This window comes from Notamacropus eugenii, chromosome 4, assembly GCF_028372415.1.
Source record: "Notamacropus eugenii isolate mMacEug1 chromosome 4, mMacEug1.pri_v2, whole genome shotgun sequence".
In the NCBI taxonomy this organism is placed as follows: domain Eukaryota; kingdom Metazoa; phylum Chordata; class Mammalia; order Diprotodontia; family Macropodidae; genus Notamacropus; species Notamacropus eugenii.
The window spans coordinates 258,878,197-258,899,720 of NC_092875.1; the positions used below are offsets into that span (position 1 = coordinate 258,878,197).

The following is a 21,524-nucleotide window of genomic DNA, read 5'->3' on the forward strand; positions in this document are numbered from 1 at the left end:
AACTGTAGAGTCTGAATGCAGACTGAAGCATACGACTTTCTCTTTTCCGTTTGCTTTTTTTCTTGTGTTTTTTCCCTTCTGTTCTGATTCTTCTTTACAACATGACTATTGTATAATAGGATTGTACATGTACAGCCTATATCATATTACATGCTGTCTTGGGGTGGGGGAGGAGAGCAAAGGAGAAAATTTAGGACTCAATCTTTAAAGTGAACGTTGAAAACTAAAAATAAATGAATCAGTAAAATTTAAAAAAACAAAAAAAACCCCATTCAATATGCCATTGCTCTTAGATGGTTTTGTAGGTGTAACTAAATCTTTTTATCAGATGTTACGTTTTTAACTACTGTCAACTATTAAATAAATTTTCAATATCTAAAAGTATAAAAAGCTGCTACAAATGCTTAATAAAAACTAAATATATAGTATACTAAATAAATAATATATAGTTTTCAAGGCCATCATCTGTTTATCTTTTCTCTTGAATTATTGAACAGTTAAACTCTGCCCATTTGATAAAATAGGTATTATTGATAAAATTAGTATAATTTAAAGATAATTAAAGAGTAACAGATACGTGTTCCACATATGTAAATTCAAATCTTAAGCTGGTATATGATTGTGAAGCTATTTGATAAGTGAGCACTTCAAAGTAAGCAATTTCATTAAAGATCTTTCCCCAGTAGTTATTTCCAGACTGTGAGTTACTTGAGCAAGTTTTATTTTTTATTTTCTGCCTTTCTTTGTATCTGCAGGGATTAGCAGAGTGCCTCATACGTAATAGGCACTTAATAAGTATTAGTTGACTTAACTTTTTATTATATTTCGAAATGTTGTAACAGAAATGGTAATAGTATATATAACTCTGATGGCCGAAACATTTAAAGCTACATGTGGCAAAACTAGAATATATTTGCTTTTACTTATCTGACAAAATAATATAGTGAAATTTTATAATCAAGTGTGTTTACTGTTTAGTTATGAAAGTTAAAAAAAATTCAAACTTTACCAGCTTCAAAAATAAACATTGCTTTCTTTTTTTAATAGAAAATTTTTATGGTTTACATTTATATTTTTGTTACATTTTTTCAAATTACATGTTACATGTAAAAATAATTTTTAACTTTTTTTTAACATTTTGTGTTCCATATTTTCCCATCCTGCCTCTCCTCCCTGAGACAGCTACTAATTAGATACTGCTTAGACTTGTGCAGTCATGCAAACAAAACATTTTCATATTAGCCATGTTGCAAAAGAAAACACAGTCCAAAAAAACCCAAGAAAATTAAAATTGAAAAAGTATCCTTTGATTTTCATTTAGGCGCCATCAATAACATTCTTATTTCTATGTGATAAACTAGTTGAATTTAAATAATTTCTTTTTACACTAGAAATGATTTTTTAAAAATTAAAACATTTTTTAAAAAGTGTAAATTTCAGTCTTGCAAATATTGGGTATTTTACTGGTGTAATTTGATAATTTTGTAGAAGATAATGACTAAAATTCATTGATAAAGAATAGAAAATAAAGACTGGAGTAATGAACCAAATGTAATTTTATTTGTGAAAGATAAAATTTGCCCTCTTCCATCAAAGCTAAATACTGGTGTATTTATTTAGCTGAATTTGACTAGCATTAAAAATCCTTATATAGTTTGAATTGTACAGTTGAATTATGCCTAAACGATGCTTTTCTTATTTTAAGCTCCAGTTTTTCTTTTTTTCTTTAGAATCTTCAGTTAGATGAGGAAACACAGTATCAGACTGCTGTTGAAGAATCTTATCAAGTAAACTTCTGAAGGTTGTAGTCATCTGCATTTTCTATCTGCAAGTGCCATCTTTGAGGGAAAAGCTACGTGAACTCACGTTTCAGTAACCCGATGTGTATATTAATAAAAAGGAATTCAGTCTACTCTTTTGTTTTTATTGTAAAACAAGGATAGACTTTGAGAAACATTGTCTTTTCATCCTTGAAAAATGGAGGTTATAGTATTACGTAAAGCATAGAAAGGAACTTCCATGTGGTGATGGTAAAAAATGGAGTCGGCTGATGTAAATGTTGTACCTTATTCTTTTCTATGTTAAGCTTTCTTGAATTTGTCATTTCTCAATTTTTAATTTGATGCAGTTTTTCCACTTTATTCATTGTGCAGTAAATAATAGTAACAATTTTTTTAAATGGATTAAACCCTTATAAATCTGAGCCAGTTATTATTACTACTATCAAAATGGAAATTTTGAGAATTAAATGGAAAGGCATCTTTTTGTGTGATTTGTAGCTGAAAAATTAATCTTAAAATTATATTTATAGATTTTAGTATTTTGAAGAGTAGTGAGATTTCTTTAGTAATATTAACACTTAAAGAAAGGAAGGTGAATGTTGCCAATCTGTTTCCTTATGTTAAAAATGTGGAGTATTGCATAGCTGTGTGACTTCCTTTTTGTCATTGGGAAGAAATTATATGCTATTATCAGAGGAAAATTAAGTTTTATTTCTGTGGAAGACAGTTAAAAGTGGGATGCCCTAATATTTAACTGTCAATGACCATTAACACTGAAGAAAGTTACTTGAGCAACCCTTGGTCCCAGAATTTTAATAGTAGTGATTCTCTAAGTAGTTTAAGACAGCAGTGAGTTTAATGGAACTTTTTTTGAGTTGATGGTATTACATGCTGGTAAACAGGTATTTAAATGAGGTATATCCTCTTCTATGTATATAAGAAATTTTCTTTTATTCATAAAGGCTAAGGTGTATGCTATATATTTTTGGCACTTTTGCAGGTGATATACATGCACCGTTATCTGCTAGATATGAAAAAAATGAAAAAGCAATATGGAGGTCAAAGGGTTTTTATTGAATTAGTTAAGTATTGTCACCAAAATTTCCAAAAACCCACTCAGAAACCAAATGCTAGGTTGTCCAGTTGGCTGCTAATACTTTTTTGTGGGAGATGGAGGAGGGGGTGAGGTCACATGCATGTGTAGCACTCATGGTTTATGTCATAAGGAGTAAGTGAGACTAAAGCAACTAAATTAAGCCAGAAAGTCTGTCTCAGGACTTTGTAGTGACAGAATTACTTTTTGCGTTTTTTTTTTTTTCTTTTTTTGCTTGTTGGGAGTGAGTGCTAGCACATGCATAATAAGTTATCTTGCACTGGAAGGCCTAAATCACAGAATTAGGATAAAGAGTGGACTCTGACATTCCATGCTAATATGTATACTGTTTACGCTATCTTAACAGCAGAAAATGGAAACCTCAAAAGTAGTTTGCTGCTAATATACATATTGTGTAAAAAAAAGTCTATTTTGATTTTGTTAAAACCCTCAATGTTAACTTTTCTACAGTGAACATTTCTTAACTGATTTAATAAAGATGTTAATTTTGGAAGTGGTATTTTGTAAAAAAAAAATTTTTCAGTCAAACAGAAGTAACTTAATCAATGGGTGTCCGCAATAATCACATAGAAAGCCATACACGTAAATGAGCATAGCCTCTGTTCAGTCATTCCAAAGAGAGAAAGTTAACGACATACTTGAACATTATCATTTTGCTTATGTACCCTTGGAATTACAATTATAGTTTTTAAAAAAGACTGACATAAATTTTTTTTCCCAGTTTAAAGCAATAAGTTTAATAGTTGAATAATTTAAATATATCAAAGTAATTAGAGACTCGGAGAACTTTTAAGGCCAGCTGGCTGTGGTGTATAAGTTGGCTGGTAGTTTTATTTGATAGAATTGCCTTTTGAAGCACTGTAGCCTTTTAGTTTGTGACTAAGTTAAATATCTGTAATGCTTGAGGTGACCTTGTCTCTTTTTATATCAATAAGACTTTTACATAAACACAGTGTTAATGTTTTATGTTTCTATTTGACAATACAGAGCTAATAATATCACTACCCTAGAAGGTTTATTCAGGTACAGAATCCCTGGGTATAGAACAGAAATTCTAAGACTGGGAATAAGGGGACTGAAGCAATCAGAAATCATAGTTTCAGAATGCCTTCCATTTGTTAATGAATTAAGGAAGGACTGGGGCTAATGGGTTTACAGTATAAGTTCAGGATGGAAGTTTTTACTTGAGTTAGGGGGAGGGGGGACACAAATGTTTAAATTTCACCATACCACTTAGGAAAACCATCTTCTTCAACTAATTACGTTGTATGTTGTAAAACACACTGTCTTATTTGAGATGTATGATTTATTTTTCAATTAAAAGCTTTTCCCCCTTCTATTCTGGTGTTCATTGAATCTTGTTTAGAGACAAAAATGGCAAAGCAACAGCTTCTGTAACCATCCTTAAAAGAAGTCAAAAAGATAAAATTTCTTTTTTTCCTTAAGAGAAGTTAATAGCCATAATGCCTCCATGAAACTGGATTTAATTAAAAAACCAAACTCAAAGGACTCATTCTTTCTCTCTCTCTCCCTCTCTAGCAGATTTGGAAAATCAGCCACTTTTATATGAAGAAATTATCTTTAAGATGTGAGGGCATGAGGAGAGTATTTTGCCTAATACAGTGTGATTCTCACATTGGAAGCTCAGTAAATATTTCTTGATTACTGTCCTTTTTTATTATTATTTTGCTTTCAGTGTTCTACAGTCACTTCCATATATTAGATTTTTCCCTTCCCTCCCCGCCTTCTCCCCTACCTCCCCACCCCCTCTCTGAGACAGCGTACAATTTTATATAGGTTCTACACATACATTCCTTTTAAATACATTTTCACCTTAGTCATGTTGCATAGAAGAATTAAAATGAATGGGAGAAATAAAAGAAACCAAAAGAAAATGATCTGCTTCATTCTGCAATAGAGTTCATAGTTCTTTCCCTGGATGTGGAAGGCATTTGGCCTTAAGAGACGATTGGGAATTATTTTAAGTCCTTGCATTGCAATGTAGTTATAAGTCTATCAGAAAAATTCCTCGCACACTGGTAGTTGCTGTGTACAAAGCTCTCCTGGTTCTGCTTCTTAAACTCAGCATCAGTTCATATAAGTCTTTCCAGGCCTCTCTGAAGTCTCATCATTTCTTATAGCACAATAGTACTCCATTACATTCATGCAGCACAATTTATTCAGCCATTGCCCAATTGATGGGCATCCCCTTGATTTCCAGTTTTTGGCCACCACAAAGAGAGCTGCTATAAATATTTTTGTGCATGTGGGACCTGGGACCCTTTCCCATTTTTATGATTTCTTGGGGATACAGTCCTAGAAGCGGTATTGCTGGGTCAAAGGGAATGTTCGTTTTTGTAGCCCCTTTGGGTGTAGTTCCAAATTGCTTTCCAGAATGATTGAATCAGCTCACAGCTCCACCAACAACGAATTAGTGTTCCAACTCTCCCACATCTTCTGCAACATTTATCATCTTCCTTTTCATGTTAGCCAATCTGATAGATGTGATGTGATGTCAGTTCTGATTTGCATCTCTAATGTGTAGTGATTTAGAACATTTTTCATATGACTAGGTGGCTTTAATTTCTTCTTCTGAGATTACTGTCCTTAATAAGTTCTTTGGGAGAAACCCTTAAGGCTAGTTGTAAATAGTATGCAAATCAGCCTCTGATCTTATCATTGGGCCTTATACACAGAATTTCTGAAGTGTTCCTGCCATAACTTAAAATGATTATAATTTTCACTGTTCCATAAGCATGGAAATACGCATATACATTGTAATGAATTTTCAGTAAGATTGGCCTTAGGAATCTGTTTGACTTGACTGGATACTTTCAGGGGGCACTTATTTTTCTTTCATGTTTGGGCTCTTGTTTGAAGATCTTAACAGATAAAAGACTGTTCTTCCTCAACTGCTTAGATCTTAAATGTGGTTTACATTTACATTTCCTTAAGAGGAAGGGGGACTCTGTCTTAGGATCCGTAAGTCTTTTGAAAAAGGTATAGAAATCAAATTAACTGTTCATATTTGGTTTTATAACCCTTATGCCTAGTTCGTGCATGTTGACAAATTGAAATTAAATGAATCGAATTGAAATGTAGCTTGGTGGAGTTGACGTAGTCTTAGATTTATAATCAAAGGCCTTGGGTTAAAACCCCATGTGGTATTATTTACTACTTACATGGTTGGGAGCAAGTCCCATCTTCTCTCTGAGTTTGTTTCGGTTGGTCATGTCGTAAAAATGTTCACTTTTAAAATTCAGGTGGAACTAATAAAGGTTTTAAGAAAGTTGAGATAATGAAGGATAGAGGAGATTACAAAATACACAATATTTACTGCGTATAACTAAATTGTTCATCAAAATCAGGACAAGAGAAATTATAAAATGGGAAAAGTATGTTAGTTATCAATGATAAAAATCCAAAGTATGCAGGAAATTGTCTCAAAGGTGTAGTACCAGGGGCTAGACCTGAAAATGTGGTCAAATGACATGAAAAGGTTTTTTTTTTTTAATTAAAAAAAAAATTTAGTTTTCAGCATTCATTTCTACAAGATTTTCAGTTCCAAATTTTCTCCCCATCTTTCCCCTCCCCCCATCCTGAAATAGCATGCATTCTGATTTCCCAGTCTGACTTTCCTTCATTACCCACCACTCTTATCCACTCCACCCTTACTTGTAGGGCAAGATAGATTTCTGTACCTCATTACCTGTCTTATTTCCCAGTTGCATTTAAAAACATTTTTTAAATATTTGTTTTATAAACTTTGAGTTCCAAATCTTCTCCCTTCTACCCCCAATCTCCCTCATCAAGAAGGCAAACAATGCAATATCGGTTATATGTGTGTAGTTATGCAAAGGACTTCCATAATAGTCATGTTGTGAAAGACTATATTTCACTCCATCCTATCCTGCCCCTGATTATTCTATTTTCTCTTGACCCTGTCCATTTTCTTTTTTTTAATTTAATTTTATTATTATTATTTTTAATGTTTTACAATCGCTGCCATAAAATTAAGATTTTATCCCCCCCACACCTACCCCCGTCCCTCCCCACGACAGCATACAATTCTGTATAGGTTCTACATATACTTTCCTATTGAGTACGTTTTCATTATAGTCATGCTATGTAGTCGAACTAAAATAAATGGAAGAAATCATATAACAAATCAAAACATGATACACAAAAACACACACACACAAACATGATCTGCCACATTCTGTGAATGACTTCCATATTTCTTTCTCTGAGTGTGGAAGGCATTTTGCCTTAGAAAACCACCATTGGGAATTTTTTTTTTTAATAAGTTCTTGCGTTATTACGAAATTCCAAGTCTGCCAGAAAAAACTCTCACACACTGTGGTTGTTGCTGTGCACAAAGTTCTCCTGGTTCTGCTCCTTTCACTCAGCATCAGATCATATAAGTCCTTCCAGGCCTCTCTGAAGTCTTCTTGTTCATCATTTCTTATGGTGCAATAGTACTCCATTAAATTCATATACCATAATTTATTCAGCCATTCTGCAATTGATGGGCATCCCCTTTGACTTCCAGTTTTTGGCAACTACAAAGAGTGCTGCTATAAATATTTTTGTACATATGGGACCCTTTCCCATTTTTATGATCTCTTGGGGATACAGTCCTAGTAGTGATATTGCTGGGTCAAAGGGTATGCACATGTTTGTAGCCCTTTGGGCATAGTTCCAAATTGCTCTCCAGAATGGTTGGATAAGCTCACAGCTCCACCAACAATGAGTGTTCCAACTTTCCCACATCCTCTCCAGCATTTATTATTTTCTTGTTCTGTCATGTTTGTCTATCTTATAGGTGTGATGTGGTACCTCAGAGTTGTTTTGATTTGCATCTCTCTAATCAATAGTGATTTAGAGCATTTTTTCATGTGATTATAGATATCTTTAATTTCTTCCTCTGAAAATTGCCTCTTCATATCCTTTGACCATTTATCAGTTGGGGAATGACTTGTATAGTTATACATTTGAGTCAGTTCTCTATATATTCTAGAAATGAGGCCTTTATCCCTGAGCTTAGCCATAAAAATTCTTTCCCAATTTACTACATCCCTCCGAATTTTGGTTGCATTGGGTTTGGTTGTGCAAAAACTTTTCAGTTTAATGTAATCAAAATTATCCATCTTGCATTTCATAATATTTTCTATCTCTTCTTTAGTAAAAAATTCTTCCCTTCTCCATAAATCTGATAAATACACTATTCCTTGCTCCTCCAGTTTATTCATGGTATCAATCTTTATACCTAAAACATGTACCCATTTGGACTTTATTCTTGTGTACGGTGTCAGGCATGGGTCTATACCTAATTTTCGCCACACTCTTATTCAGTTTTCCCAGCAATTTTTGTCGAACAGTGAGTTCTTATCCCAGAAGCTGAGGTCCTTGGGTTGATCAAACAGGAGATTGGTACATTCCTTGCCTACTGTGTCTTGAGTGCCAAGTCTATTCCACTTGTCTACCTCTCTGTTTCTTAGCCAATACCAAGTGGTTTTGATAATTGCTGCTTTATGGTACAATCTGAGATCTGGTAGAGTTAGGCCACCTTCCCAAGCATTTCTTTTCATTAGTCCCTTTGATATTCTGGACCTTTTGTTCTTCCAAATGAATTTTGATATTATTTTATCCAGCTCTAGAAAATAATTATCTGATAGTTTAATTGGTATAGCACTAAATAAGTAAATTAATTTAGGTATTGTCATTTTTATTATATTAGCACAGCCTACCCATGAGCAACTGATGTTTTTCCACTTACTTAAATCTGACTTTATTTGTGCAAAAAGTGTCTTGTAATTGTGTTCATATAATCCCTGTGTTTGTTTTGGCAGGTAAACTCCTAAGTATTTTATAGTGTCTGCCCTAGCTTTAAGTGGGATTTCTCTTTCTATCTCTTGCTGTTGGACTTTGTTGCTAATATATAGGAATGCAGATTTGTGTGGGTTTATTTTGTAACCTGCAACTTTGCCAAAGTTGTTTATTATTTCAAGTAGTTTTTTACTTGAATCTCTGGGATTCTCTAAGTAAATCATCATATCATCTGCAAAGAGTGATAACTTAGTTTATTCTTTGGCTATTCTTATTCCTTGAATATCTTTATCTTGTCTAATTGCTACAGCTAACATTTCTAGTACCATATTGAATAATAGTGGTGATAATGGACATCCTTGTTTCACCCCTGATCTTATTGGGAATGCATCTAGCTTATCCCCATTGCATATAATGCTTGCTGAAGGTTTTAGATAGATACTGCTTATTATTTCATGGAAAGTTCCTTTTATTCCTATGTTCTCCAGTGTTTTTAATAGGAATGGGTGTTGCATTTTGTCAGACCCTGTCCATTTTCAAGTGTTTGCTTCTGACTATCCCCTTCTCCAATCTGCCCTCCCTCTCCCCTACCCCCTGTTCCACTTGTCCTCTTCCGTCTTTCCTGTAAGATACCCAATTGAGTGTGTATGTAATTGTCTCCTTAACCCAAATCTGATGAGAGTAAAGTTCACTCATTCCCTCTCACCTCCTCCATCTTCCCCTCCATTGTAAAAGCTTTTTCTTGCCTCTTTTATGTGAGATAATTTACCCCATTCTATCTCTCCCTTAATCCTCCTAATATATTCTTCTCTCACCCCTTTATTTTTTTAGATACCCATTCATATTCAACTCATCCTGCTGTGAGGTGTGCTTTTGGTAATGGACAGGTTTGCTACATTGATCAGTTATGTGGTCTACTTACAGGTTATGGATAGAAAGCCATTATGCTGGATGGTTTAGGCAAGTGAATCACTCAGTGGTCATACTGGCTTCTATAATGGTCTTGAATGTTGCTGGACTGGGCCAGGAAGGCTACTTTGGTGCCAAACAGATGCTACTCAAGCTATTCCCTTGACCTTGGTCACTTGGTTTCGCAGACTCAGAAATTCTTCAATTCAGTTGAATAAACTTGTTTCTATGGTGTGCATGACTTGGGCCAAAAATAAAATAATCTTTTCCTCCAAGGAGTTCTATAAATCCAAGAGTCTACATTTTTTTTACTGAAGGATGGATGGATGGATGCAATTTGTGCGCAGATAAGAAAATATGAGGTACTGTGAGCAGGAAGAGAACATTAAGAAGCGGTAAGACCAGGAGGGGTCTCGTGGAAGAGGTGATAACTGAATTGAACCTTGAAAGAAGAAAATAAGGATTCTGGGAGTTAGTGATGAGTGCATCTCTGCCATAGGGTTAAGTTGAGGATGCTTGTGCAAATTCTCAGAGGTAGGAGTTGAATTAGAGAATATGTAGATAGTTGAATTTGGCTAGAACTTAGAATTTATGAGTGGAGTAATATAAAATAAGCCTGTAAATATGGTGTAATGGTAACTTAAGGTTAATGGTGGGTGGAGGAAAGAGTTAAAGATCTTCCCCGCCCATTAATAGGACTCCATATCTTTTGCTAATTTCTGTTGAGGCACTGGGTCAGACGGTCCTGCCCTCCAGCTCTGAAAAGTGTATAAATACTCTGAGGTGAGGTTTTACTTTGAGGTTTATTCATCGGAAGTGTCTGTTTGGCCAGATGAGACTCTGAGTAGCTGCTAAGGAGCCCCCCAGATTTGAAAACCCAGATGTTGGTGCTTCTTTCTCTGATAACTGTGTATGTAATGGTCAGAGAGTTGGATCTCTCTGTTGATCTGTGATGTGTGTATTGCTTATGGTCAGGTAGTTGGAAGCCCTGTCAGTTTTTATTTTTCTGTTTTTTCTCTGAAGTTCAGGGTGCTGACTTTGCCCCTGAACTAAGTGAACAATATATGTGCTTATTTAAAGTGATTGTTGACTCCTCAAAAGCTGCTTTCCTTTTAGAAAAGCAGATCTAAGAACCTACACAACAGGCCCTCCTGTGTATGCCGGGGTGCTTATTGTTACATATGGCTGGAGTCAGATTGTGTAAAATCTTAAACGGAAGCCTGAGGAATATGTATTCCATCTGAGCAAAGATAGGACTCTACAGAGGACTTTTGAGCAAGGGATTGACATGGCCACACATACTACAGGAATATTATTTTGGGTCGCTGTGTGGAAGGTAGAGATGATTGAAGAGACCGTAGAGTGGAAGCAGGGAGACTAATTAAGAGGTTATTATAATAGTCCAGGAAAGAGATAATGAAAGCATTAACCAGAGTGTGAGTGGAGAGGAGACTGATGTTACGGAAATAAAATCATTAAGACATGGCAACTAATTGTGCAGGTGAAGAAGAGAGAAGAGTAAAGGATGGCTCTGAAGTTCCAAACTTGTATTATGGAAGGATCTTACAGCTCTTAATAGAAATAAGGAAGTCGAGAGGATGCATATGTTTAGAGGGAAAGGTGTTGAGTTCCATTTTGGACTAACGCACCACCTTCCAAAATAACTCTTCTTTTGTACATATATGTATTGGTTGGTTGGTTATTGTTCTTCATTCTCAAAGAGGACTAAAATGACATCACTGATAAAGTCAAGTTTCAGTGTGTCTGACTGTGGCTGATCAGACCAAGACAAGCTCAGAATGCTGTACCACAGATTGGGCACAAATAGTCCATGTGAACATTTGGGATGGATACTCTAAATTTGCGCATCCTGCATTTCCTTTGAGCTGTTTCAGTTCTGCTTTGCTCAGAGAGCACAGCACCTTCTGTGATGTGAGTACACCATGCTGAGTGGTTCTCTGCCAATGTCTCTCATGTTACACAATCAATTCCAAAGTATTTGAGAGAGACCTTGAGAGTGTCCTTGTATCTCTTCTTCTGACCACCATGTGATCACCTGCCCCATGTGAATTCCCATAAAATAGTCTTTTTGGCAAGTGTACATTTTGCATTCAAACAACGTGACCAGCCCATCAGAGTTGCACTCTCTGAAGCATAGTTTGAATGCTTGGCATTTTAGTGCAAGTAAGGACCTCAGTGTCTGGTACCTTATCCTGCCAGGTGATCTTCAGAATCTTTCTAAGACAGTTTAAATGGAAGCGATTCAATTTCCTAGCGTGGTGCTGGTAGACTGTCCATGTTTCACAGGCATACAACAATGAGGTCAGCACAATGGTTCTGTAGACCTTCAGTTTGGTAGTCAGTCTAATATCTCTTTTCTCCCATACTTTCCTTCAGAGCCTCCCAAACACTGAGCTAGTTATGACTATATATGTGTGTATGTGTGTGTGTGTGTGTGTGTGTGTATATGTCCATTTTATCTTTCCCCTGTGTATATATATATATGTCCATTATATCTTTCCCCTGTATTACATTACATTCTCATGTACGTTCCTTGAGGGCAATGACTGTTTTATTTCTATTTTTGTCCCCAGTGCTTGGTCCAGTACCTGACATGTTATGGGATCTTAATAAGTATTCATTGATTATAGTAGAATTTTAATATGATTAGATACACCCCTAGACATCACATTCTCAATCTACAGGATCTACAGATAAACTAAAGCTTAATATATAACCTCTATAGAATGAATCAATTTAATAAAGATAAAAGAAGGAAAATGCAGTGAACATGGTGGCTTTCCTATGCCCAACTTCTTGGATTTAAAAATTTTTTTTTTTATTTTTTGCCTTTTGCTTTGGTGAGTGCCCTGGGAATTTAAAAGGGACCTCTGATTGGGGGTTTTGGGGACTTTGAGAAGAAAAAGGAAGAAAACTGAAATTGAAACAAAAATATAGTGGACAGCTCAGTTCTTTCCTTAGCACAAACGAAAAAAGATCATTTGGAAGAATAAGAAGGTTAATTGGGAACAACATCTGGTTCTTTCTCATATCACCTGCTTCCTTGTTTTTCTGATGTCCAGGTTCTAACCCATGGCCTCTTTTCCTACCTGGCATTTCCTTCTTTTTGAATTTTCCTGGAACCTACAATTGTAGGCCTTTCCTAAATTAGGCTTAGCTTTATAATAGATGCCATATCAGAAACTTCCATTTATCATGTCCATAACTCAAAGGTGGGAAACTAATGAAACTGAGCAAGACACCACCTCTCTAAAAGACTACGTTATCTCTAAAAATACCTCTTAAGGATTTCTGAGCTGCTCTGGTGTATGGAATGATGATTCACCCAGAAATCCTATCTACTAGATCCAAGAGGAGTGTTGATAATCGAATTTCCTATCTCCTCATTTTCAAAGTTCTGGGGTCATCATTGGCAGTGTAACTTCCCTGTATATCCTCTTCTCATTTTGGAGAAATTATTTGCCACTGTAGTTGAGAAACACTGTGCAATGGCACTAATGTGGTACATGTTGGTCTAGTTTTGAAGGTATTTACTTGCCACCTGGGTTAGGGAACAGGTGCTGCTCTAGAGACTTGTCTCTGCCTTCCACCTCCCAGTCTTCAGTGACTCCAATTACTCAAACAGGGCTTTTCCTTAATTATACCAAATAAAAGGATGTATTGCTTTCAGTACTGACTGGCTCATCTAATTTTCTTTCACAGTCCCCTTTTTAAGTCCCAACATGGGACCAATAAAGAGGAAGAAGGCAATGAGTTTGTCAGGCATGTTGCGCAACACAATAAAGTAGATTGGCTAAGACTGTTACTTAGTGTGACCTGAGTTACAAAGAATTGTTTTCCTAGACATATGGTCTCCACATTGAAGCACATACTGGATTTGATTTTGAAAAGCAAAAAAGTGTTCCCCTAGCAGAAATTCGTCATCAACTTTTTGAAGTTTATGAAAAAAATGTTTTCAGTAAACAAATTGTATTGAAGTGGTATTCAAGTTAGTGAATGTTTGCCTGGGAATCATATGTCTAAGAGAGGGGCCTCTGCTGCTACGTAAGATCAACAGATATAGCCAACTTAAGTATCATATGATGCACAACATCAGGAATTTGTCTTGTGAACAAACCTCTTCCTTTTATTAAGAAAGAGACACTGGAACATGGATAAAGACCAAAGGAAGTCTTTATTATAATGGATGAGTCGCCATAGAGATTTCAGTGGCGCTAAAATTAATGCCAACTATTCAATATTTTAAGAGTTTACTGTTTCTTCAGCAGGAGTATTCCCTTTGACCCATCTACACTTTATGAGATAGTCTTAATAAGTTGCTCTGGTTGGAAAAGTAATAACCTAGCATCTATCTTAGTGTTGATGAGCCTTTCTGACCTTAACCTAGGATGGCTGTTGAATGACAGACACTTGGGTCTATTGCAAGAGGCTTTGCTTAAAGCTTCCTTATTAGTTGGACTTGTTAAAGCTTGTAATCTATTGATTTCAACTCCAGCACCTAAAGTCACCTCAACATGACGAGGCATGCCTTTACCTAGTAGATGCTTATAAAGATTTGTTGAATTCAATAGAATTAGAGAGTGTGAGGAAAAGCAGATACTTATATTATGCACTTCATTTTAACTGTCTTTGTTATAATGGGATTGTCCAAATCCAAGCCACTGTTGCTGTTATAGGGTCCTGGAAATTTTGCCTCTGTAAACCTCAGTTTATTCATTGTGAAATTGGACTAGATTATCTCAGGTATCCCTTCTGTTCTAAATCCTAACTATTCAATGACTCTAAACATTTTGATACTTTTAAGAAATCAGGAAACTTTATTAAACTATGAGAGAGAAAACTTTTTCTTCATTCAAATCCTAATGCCTCATCAGATGCCTCATCTGAAGACATGCAGTTGGAGCCTGAGTACTGGTATATTCTTTCAAACTTGAAAAGTTTTAATTTATTCTAGTGATTTAGACTAACAAGTACATTCAGAGAGGCTTTTCACCAGAACTGACCATTAATCAGAGGATTAATTTTTTTTTTGGCCATAAAAATTTGTGAAGATTTCCATCAAGGCATAGAAAGGCTGTGGCCAGCATTAGTGGAAGGAGTATCCATGTATAAGAATTAAGAATGAACATAAGTGAATAATGAGCATGGGGGAGCTGACCCCCAGGGAGGGGAATAAATGAAGAGAGTCTTTCACTTTGTAAATTCTCATCCACTACTATCTTACTGAGGGATAGCAGTAGGTGTAGGGGAACGACAACATGTACACTGACATAAAAAGCCAAATGGAGTTTCATATAGTGCACATATAAAATACCTTTCTTCCCCACCAGGCCTAGGCTGGCTTGCAAAACATCTTCTTTTATGTCTTAGAGAGACTTTTTATTCATTTCAAATTACTAATATCTGTCTTGGCTTATCCTGTCTCCTGTAAATTAACTTAGAATTGACTAAGCAGTCTGATTTCAGGGTGATTATAAGGTTTCCTGAATGGGCAATTGACACTCTGCCATTCATGTTTTATATTAGAGGATAGATGTGTCTCCCACTTTTGAATTTCCCATTCTTCCCAAATATCCATCACTTTGGCTAACATCAAATATGCAACAAAGGTTAGTAATAACTATTTTCTTTTTTTTTAAATTTTTAAATTTTAAATTTTTATCACAGAAAACAATTCCAACTTTTGGTCAGGTGATACTTCTCTTAAAGAATTTACAATATAGACCATAAATGAATTTTTTTTTTTTAACATTAACCAACTGAGACACAAATAATAACTATGTATGCTAACTTCACAAGCCCTTGACCTGATTGTCTCCACGCTAAGAATTAAAGGACCTTAACTTATTGTTGTTGGTCTAAAGTCCTAAGCCTAATAGCTTAATTTTAGACTTACCCTCAGATGTTCCCCTACCAACAATCTATAATTTAATGGATCTGATATTAAGCTTACAAACCTTTTGACTATAGGAAATTGCCACTAGGAGTAGGGACATTGCAGGGAAACAATATCTCCCCAACTTCATGCCAATTTCAGGCAGGAGTGGATTCTCAACTTGCATTCGGTCAGGCTTAAAGTCTGCCAGGTGTCAGTGGGGAAATTGAGTCAGGAGAATCCTACCTCAGCCCAGGATGAACAGCCACTCTCCCACCGTTCCCATGAGATCACCTTTTGCAGTTCATACCAGCATCTAACAGGCTTACTGGCATTATGGATTGGAGGCTCAAACTGCCTTTCTTGCTATCCATACCTGGAATTAGACTTAGAAGAACAGTCACTTAATAGTCCCATAGAATCTTTTTTTTTTTTTTAATTTCACTTTTAACATTCATTTTCACAGAATTTTTGGGCTCCAAATTTTCTCCCCCCTTGTCCCCTCCCCCCCCAAACCACCGAGCATTCTAATTGCCCCCATCCCCACTCTGCTTTCTTCTCCATCATTCCTCTCTGCCCTTGTCTCCATCCTCTCCTCTGTCCTGTTGGGCCAAATAACTTTCTGTACCCTTTTACCTGTATTTCTTATTTCCTGGCGGCAAGAACAGTACTTGACAGTTATTCCTAAAACTTTGAGTTCCAACTTCCTTTCCTCCCTCCCTCCCCAACCCCTCCCTTTGGAAGGCAAGCAATTCAATATCGGCCAAATCTGTGTAGTTTTGCAAATGACTTCCATAATAGTCGTGTTATATAAGACTAACTATATTTCCCTCCATCCTATCCTGCTTCCAATTACTTCTATTCTCTCTTTTGATCCTGTCCCTCCCTGTGAGTGTCGACCTCAAATTGTACCCTCCTCCCCATGCCCTCCCTTCCATCATCCCCCCCACCCTGTTTATCCCCTTGTCCCCTACCTTCCTGTATTGTAAGATAGGTTTTCATACCAAAATGAGTGTGCATTTTATTCCTTCCTTTAGTGGAATGTGATGAGAGTAAGCTTCATGTTTTTCTCTCACCTCCCCTCTTTTCCCCCCAAACTAAAAAAAAATCTTTTACTTGCCTCTTTTATGGAGATAATTTGCCCCATTCCATTTCTCCCTTTCTCCTCCCATATATTTCTCTCTCACTGCTTGATTTCATTTTTTTTTAAAGATATGATCGCATCCTATTCAATTCACTCTGCGTACTCTGTCTCTATGAGTGTGTGCGTGTGCATGTGTGTGTGTGTAATCCCACCAAGTACCCAGATACTGAATAGTTTCAAGAATTACTAATATTGTCTTTCCATGTAGGAATGTAAACAGTTCAACTTTTATAAGTCCCTTATGACTTCTCTTTGCTGTTTACCTTTTAATACTTCTCTTCATTCTTGTGTTTGAAAGTCAAATTTTCTTTTCAGCTCTGGTCTTTTTATCAAGAATGCTTGAAAGTCCTCTATTTCATTGAAAGACCATTTTTCCCCCTGAAGTATTATACTCAGTTTTGCTGGGTAGGTGATTCTTGGTTTTAGTCCTAATTCCTTTGACTTCTGGAATATCCTATTCCATGCCCTTTGATCCCTTAATGTAGAAGCTGCTAGATCTTGTGTTATCCTGATTGTATTTCCACAGTACTTGAATTGTTTCTTTCTAGCTGCTTGCAATATTTTCTCCTTGACCTGGGAATTCTGGAATTTGGCCACAATATTCCTAGGAGTTTCTCTTTTTGGATCTTTTTCAGGTGGTGATCTGTGGATTCTTTCAATATTTATTTTACCTTCTGGTTCTAGAATCTCAGGGCAGTTTTCCTTGATAATTTCATGAAAGATGATGTCTAGGCTCTTTTTTTGATCCTGGCTTTCAGGTAGGCCCATAATTTTTAAATTGTCTCTCCTGGATCTATTTTCCAGGTCAGTTGTTTTTCCAATGAGATATTTCACATTATCTTCCATTTTTTCATTCTTTTGGTTTTGTTTTGTGATTTCTTGGTTTCTCATAAAGTCATTAGCCTCCATCTGTTCCATTCTAATTTTGAAAGAGCTATTTTCTTCAGTGAGCTTTTGGACCTCCTTTTCCATTTGGCCAATTCTGCTTTTGAAAGCATTCTTCTCCTCATTGGCTTCTTGAACCTCTTTTGCCAATTGAGTTAGCCTATTTTTCAGGGTGTTATTTTCTTCCACATTTTTTTGGGTCTCCTTCAGCAGGGTGCTGATTTGTTGTTCAAACTTTGCTTGCAAGTCTTTTATTGCTCTTCCCAGTTTTTCCTCCACCTCTCTATCATGATTTTGAAAATTGTTTGGGCTCTTTAAGACCTTTTCCCAGAACTGATCCCATTGAGTGGGCTGGGATGTAGAAGCACTGACTTCCGTGTCTTCCCCTGATGGTGAGCACTGCTCTTCCTCATCAGAAGGGAGGGGAGGAGAAACCTGCTCACCAAGAAAGTAACCCTCAATAGTCTTGGTTTTTTTCCCTTTTCTTGGCATTTTCCCAGCCAGTGACTTGAGCTCTGAATATTCTCCTCACACCCACCTCACCTCCAGATCCTCCCAGCCAGCACTTGGGGTCTGAGACTCAAATGCTGCTTCCCAGCCTCAGTGCTTTGTGCGGGGGCAGGGCTGCTATTCTGTGTGAGATTAAGTTCAGGTGCTCAGGTGGGGGCAGGGCCACCTCACAGGCTCAGTTCCCTCAGGGGGTTTATGCAGAGACCTTCAACAATGGATCCGGGCTCCTGCCTGCTTGGGGAGCCCCGGTCTGCTCCCGCCTCCGCTGTTGCCTTCCGAGGGGGCCTGAGTATGGGGGCACCCCACTCCCTTCTCGACCCACCAAAGAGACCTTCTCACCGACCCCCGTCACCTGTGGGTGGAGGGACCCGTGCGGCCGCTGGAGATCCCATCCCTGAAGTCCGCTCGGATCTGTTCCTCTCGTTGCCGGGCCGGTGCAGGGCTGGGCTGGGTTCCGCGTCCGCAGCGCGACGGACCTTTTGCAAGAGGTTTGCAGGTCCCTCTGGAACAGAAATCTTATCCGCTCCACTATTATGTGGCTTCTCCTGCTCCCGAATTTATTGGCGGCTCTTTACTACGGATATTTCATGGGCTGAGTTCGGAGCTAGCGTATTTGTGTGTTTCTACTCCACCATCTTGGCTCCGCCCCAGTCCCATAGAATCTTAAAATAGCAAATTCCAATAACCAGGTTTCAGATATGACTATAATTTCACATTGACTAAGAAACATCTTTTGAGGGATGTCTTAAGTGGCTTAAATGCCTTTCTACACATGTTCTAGTTCCAGATTAAATAGCAATCATAAAATCAAATTTACCATTAAAACCTTGACTTTTCCATCAATGCCAATTTTACCTGAGGTTACCTTCCTCTAGGAAATTTAGACTAAAATCTTTTCCCGAAACTAAAGATGTCATTGATTTATTCTCAGTAATTAATTGAGTCGGTTTTAATACTAATTGCTTTTATATCACTCTGTAATATGTCCAGTTTTTCTCCCCATCTCATTTCTCTCCCCTTCCCCACCCCCTAATACCTTGCATTCTGATTACCCCTTCCCTCAGTGTACCCTCCCTTCTATCACACCCCACCCTTCTCTTATCCCCATCTTCTCTCTTTTCTTGTAGGGCAAGATAAATTTCTATACCCCTTTACCTGTGTTTCTTATTTCCCAGTTATATGCAATAAAAATTCTCAACATTCATTGCTAATACTTTGAATTCCAACTTCTCTCCCTCCCTCCCCTTCCCCAGCCCCACTGAGAAGGCAAGCAATTCAATATGGACTAAATATGTGTCATTTTGCAAAAGACTTCCATAATAATCATGTTGTGTAATACTAATTATATTACCCTCTATCCTACTCTATTCCCCCTTGGTTTTTTTCCCCTCATTTGACCTTGTCCCTTCCCAAAAGTGTTTATTTCTAGTTACTCCCTTCTCCCATTTGCCCTCCCTTCTATCATTACCCTCATCCCACTTGTCACCTCCTCCCCTATTTTCCTGTAGTGTAAGATAGATTTTCATACCAAATTTAGTGAGCTTGTTATTCCCTCCTTAAATCATATGTGAAAAGAGTAGCTTCAATTTTCCCCTCTCCCCTTCTCCCTTTTCTCTTCCATTGAACAAGGTTTTTCTTATCTCTTTTATGCGTTATAGTCTGCCCCATTCCATTTCTCCCTTTCTCCTTCCAGTATTTTCTTCCCTCATCCCTTGATTTTTATTTTATTTTTTTGTGGATATCATCTCTTCTGATTCAGCACAACCTGTACTCTCTGTCTATATATATATGTGTGTGTGTGTGTGTGTGTGTGTGTGTGTGTGTGTGTATGTGTGTATACACAATCCCTCCACCTGCCCAAATACTGAGAAAAGTCTCAAGAGTTGCAAATATTTTCTTTCCATATAGGAATGTAAACAGTTCAGCATTAGAAAGTCTTTTATGATTTCTCTTTCCTGTTTACCTTTTCATATTTTCTTGGTTCTTATATTTGAAAGTTAGATTTTCTCTTCAGTTCTGGTCTTTTCATCATGAATGCTTGAAAGTCCTCTATATCATTGAATGACCATTTATTCCCTTGAAGGATTATACTCAGTTTTGCTGGGTAGGTGATTCTTGGTTTTAATCCCAGTTCCTTTGACTTCTGAAGTATCCCATTCCAAGCCCTTTGATCCCTTAATGTTGAAGCTGCCAGATCCTGTGTTATCCTGATTATATTTCCACAATACTGGAATTGTTTCTTTCTAGCTGCTTGCAGTATTTTCTCCTTGACCTGGGAACTGAAATATTCCTAGGAGTTTCTCTTTTTGGGTCTCTTTCAGGAGGTGATTGGTGGATTCTTTCAATATTTATTTTGCCTTCTGGTTCTAGAATATCAGGACAGTTTTCCTTGGTAATTTCATGGAAGATAATGTCTAGGCTCTTTTTTTGATCATGGCTTTCAGGTAGTCCCATAATTTTAAAATTGTCTCTCCTGGCTCTGTTTTCCAGGTCAGTTGTTTTTCCAATGAGATGTTTCACATTATCTTCCATTTTTTCAAATTTTTGATTTTGTTTTTTAACTGCTTGGTTTATCTCATAGACATTAGTTTTGCTGAACTCAGTTCTCTCTTTCAAAGAACTATTTTGGTCAGTGAGCTTTTGAACCTTCTCCTCCATTTGGCTAATTCTGCTTTTTAAAACCTCCTCCTCATTATCTTTTTAGACCTCTTTTTCCAATTGAGTTAGCCTCTTTTTAAAGGTGTTCTTTTCCTCAGCATTTTTTGGTTCTCCTTTAGCAAGATGCTAACTCGATTTTCAAGCTCTTCTATTGCCTGAGCTCAGTTTAAGTTCCCTTTGGAGGCCCTGAAAGGCAGGGGCCTTGACTTCCTATGACAGTATGCCTTGTTCTTCCTCATCTGAAAGGATGGGAGGAGACACCTGTTCACTAAGAAAGTAAACTTCTATGGTCGTGTTTTTTTCCCCCTTTTCGGGCATTTTCTCAGCCAATTACTTGACTTCTGAATCGTTTGTCAAGAGGATGGTCCTATTCCCCCTCCTCTTTCCAGTATCATGTTCAAAGCTGAGATTCGACTCAGCTGCTTAATTTTCCCCGGGGCTTTGAGTGGGGATGGGGCTGTCACTCAGGGCTGAGGATTAGATCAGCTGCTCCCTATCACCAGAGGCTTTAAGCTGCCTGGACAATGGATCCAGGTTTGTTCCCAGCCACTGTAGCTGCCTGCAGTCTGCTGCTGTTGTTGCTGCCATCACCTGGGGCTATTGCTGGATGAACCCTGGTCCCCTCTCGCCCAGCTGGGAAAGCCCTTCCACACTGACCTTTGGAGTTTTCTTTGTTACTTGTGGGTTGAGGAATCTGGGACCCTCCCTACTGAGAACTCTGTCCTGGAGGTCTATTCAGGTCCTGTTCTTCCCAGTGCTGCATGGCCAGGGCTGGGCTCTGCTCTGCTCAGCATCCCG

General features: G+C 37.3%; 1 protein-coding gene across 1 annotated transcript in view; it reads left to right on the forward strand.

Moving 5' to 3' along the window:
- RNF138 (ring finger protein 138) overlaps positions 1-4,234 on the forward strand; it is a 51,096-nt gene extending 46,862 nt beyond the window's left edge. The window contains 1 exon segment of the mRNA XM_072604485.1: positions 1,731-4,234. Coding sequence (XP_072460586.1) covers positions 1,731-1,799 — 69 coding nt within the window. The 3' untranslated portion in view covers positions 1,800-4,234.
- The last annotated feature ends 17,290 nt before the right edge of the window (positions 4,235-21,524 follow it).